The sequence below is a fragment of the Diachasma alloeum genome, unplaced genomic scaffold, assembly GCF_001412515.2.
Source record: "Diachasma alloeum isolate Michigan unplaced genomic scaffold, Dall2.0 Dall_scaffold_76939, whole genome shotgun sequence".
NCBI lineage: Eukaryota > Metazoa > Arthropoda > Insecta > Hymenoptera > Braconidae > Diachasma > Diachasma alloeum.
This window is the reverse complement of record NW_021683617.1, coordinates 1-1368: the sequence shown is the minus strand read 5'-3', so window position 1 is coordinate 1368 and position 1368 is coordinate 1. Positions and strand designations below refer to the sequence as shown.

At 47.9% G+C, this 1368-nt stretch overlaps 1 protein-coding gene across 1 annotated transcript; it reads right to left on the bottom strand.

Annotated features, from left to right (window-relative positions):
* Positions 1-22: 22 nt before the first annotated feature.
* LOC114841668 (cell surface glycoprotein 1-like) lies at positions 23-1271 on the bottom strand (the record flags this gene model as incomplete). The annotated part of the gene is made up of 1 exon (XM_029126723.1): positions 23-1271. A coding segment is annotated over one exon (1249 nt), but the record flags the coding sequence as incomplete, so codon positions are not given.
* Positions 1272-1368: the final 97 nt, after the last annotated feature.

The window sequence follows — 1368 nt, the reverse complement described above, 5'->3', positions numbered from 1 at the left end:
CAACGCTGGGTTGAGTATTAACCGTGGGAGTTGGGGTGTCTTCCGCGTGATCTTCAACAGTTGGTGGAGGTTTGGTAGTAGGCGTTGCCGTAACCTCCGTNTTAGTCAGTGGTGTCTGATCTGGAGTAAAAACTTCATCTTCAAGTTCTTCAGTTGGCTCGCCCTCCACGGACGTTTCTAAGTTGGCATCTTCTGATGTGACGGTTGGGATTGGTGGTACCGAAATTTCAAGGGTTTCCACATCGTTGCTGGGAATGACGACCTCTTCAGGAGCTTCAATAATGACTTGAGGCGTTGAAGTTGAAGTCGTTGTAATCCTCTGGGCAGGCTCAACGCTGGGTTGAGTATTAACCGTGGGAGTTGGGGTGTCTTCCGCGTGGTCTTCAACAGTTGGTGGAGGTTTGGTAGTAGGCGTTGCCGTAACCTCCGTGGTCGATGGTGATTCCATGGGGTGTGATGGCTTGCGGTTAGAACTGGGGAGGTATTCCCTTTTGTCTCGATCGGAGATCGGCTTTCTAGCTGTATCTGATGTTAGGGTAGCTTTTCTCATCCTCACTCGGTCAGCAATGGAGTTTTTGGTGCCAACAATCTCGGGTTCACTGTTGATCCTGATTCGGAGATTCGGATTGGTGACTGTACGAGGAGGCTCCGAACTTGGTTTTAGTGTATTCCTCGGGGTTATGGGTAGACACACAACGAGGAGTACTGGCTGAGGGTTTCTTTCCTCCAATGGATTTTCAGCAAACGCGTCGGCCAATTGGGCACCTTTCTGTTTTTTTATCTCGACTTCGAACGAGTAGTCATTCAGGAAAGTTTTCCAATTTACTTGACGGGTTGTTGGGTTGGTGGAATCCATCAGCCAATTTAGGGCAGAGCTGTTTGTCACTATGGTGAATGGTACTCCGTAAATGTATGGTCTGAACTGGCTCAGCGCATACACCACAGCCACACAGTCCATTTCAGCAGGTGTGTACCGGGTCTCTGGATCTCGGAGGGTTCTGGATGCGTAGAGGATGGGGTGATCATCTCCTTCCTCATCCTTTCGGCTCAAAATTGCACCGATTCCTTTGGAGGTCGCGGAGACATGGACGATGAAAGGCTCTTCCATGTCCGGGTGAAATAAAAGCGAATCCTCGGTAATGGCTTCCTTCAAGGCCTTGAAATCCTTTTTATGTTCTTCGTTCCAGTGAAATTTTTCATCTTTTCGAAGAAGATTAGTCAGGTTTTTGGACTTTTCTGCATACTCCTCCACAAATCTCCGGTAATAGTTACTAAAACCGAGAAATCTCCTCACACCATGCTGATTAATTAGTGCCGGTATTTCCCTTAAGGCTTTAATTTTCTCTGGATCTGGGTGGATTCCCTTTT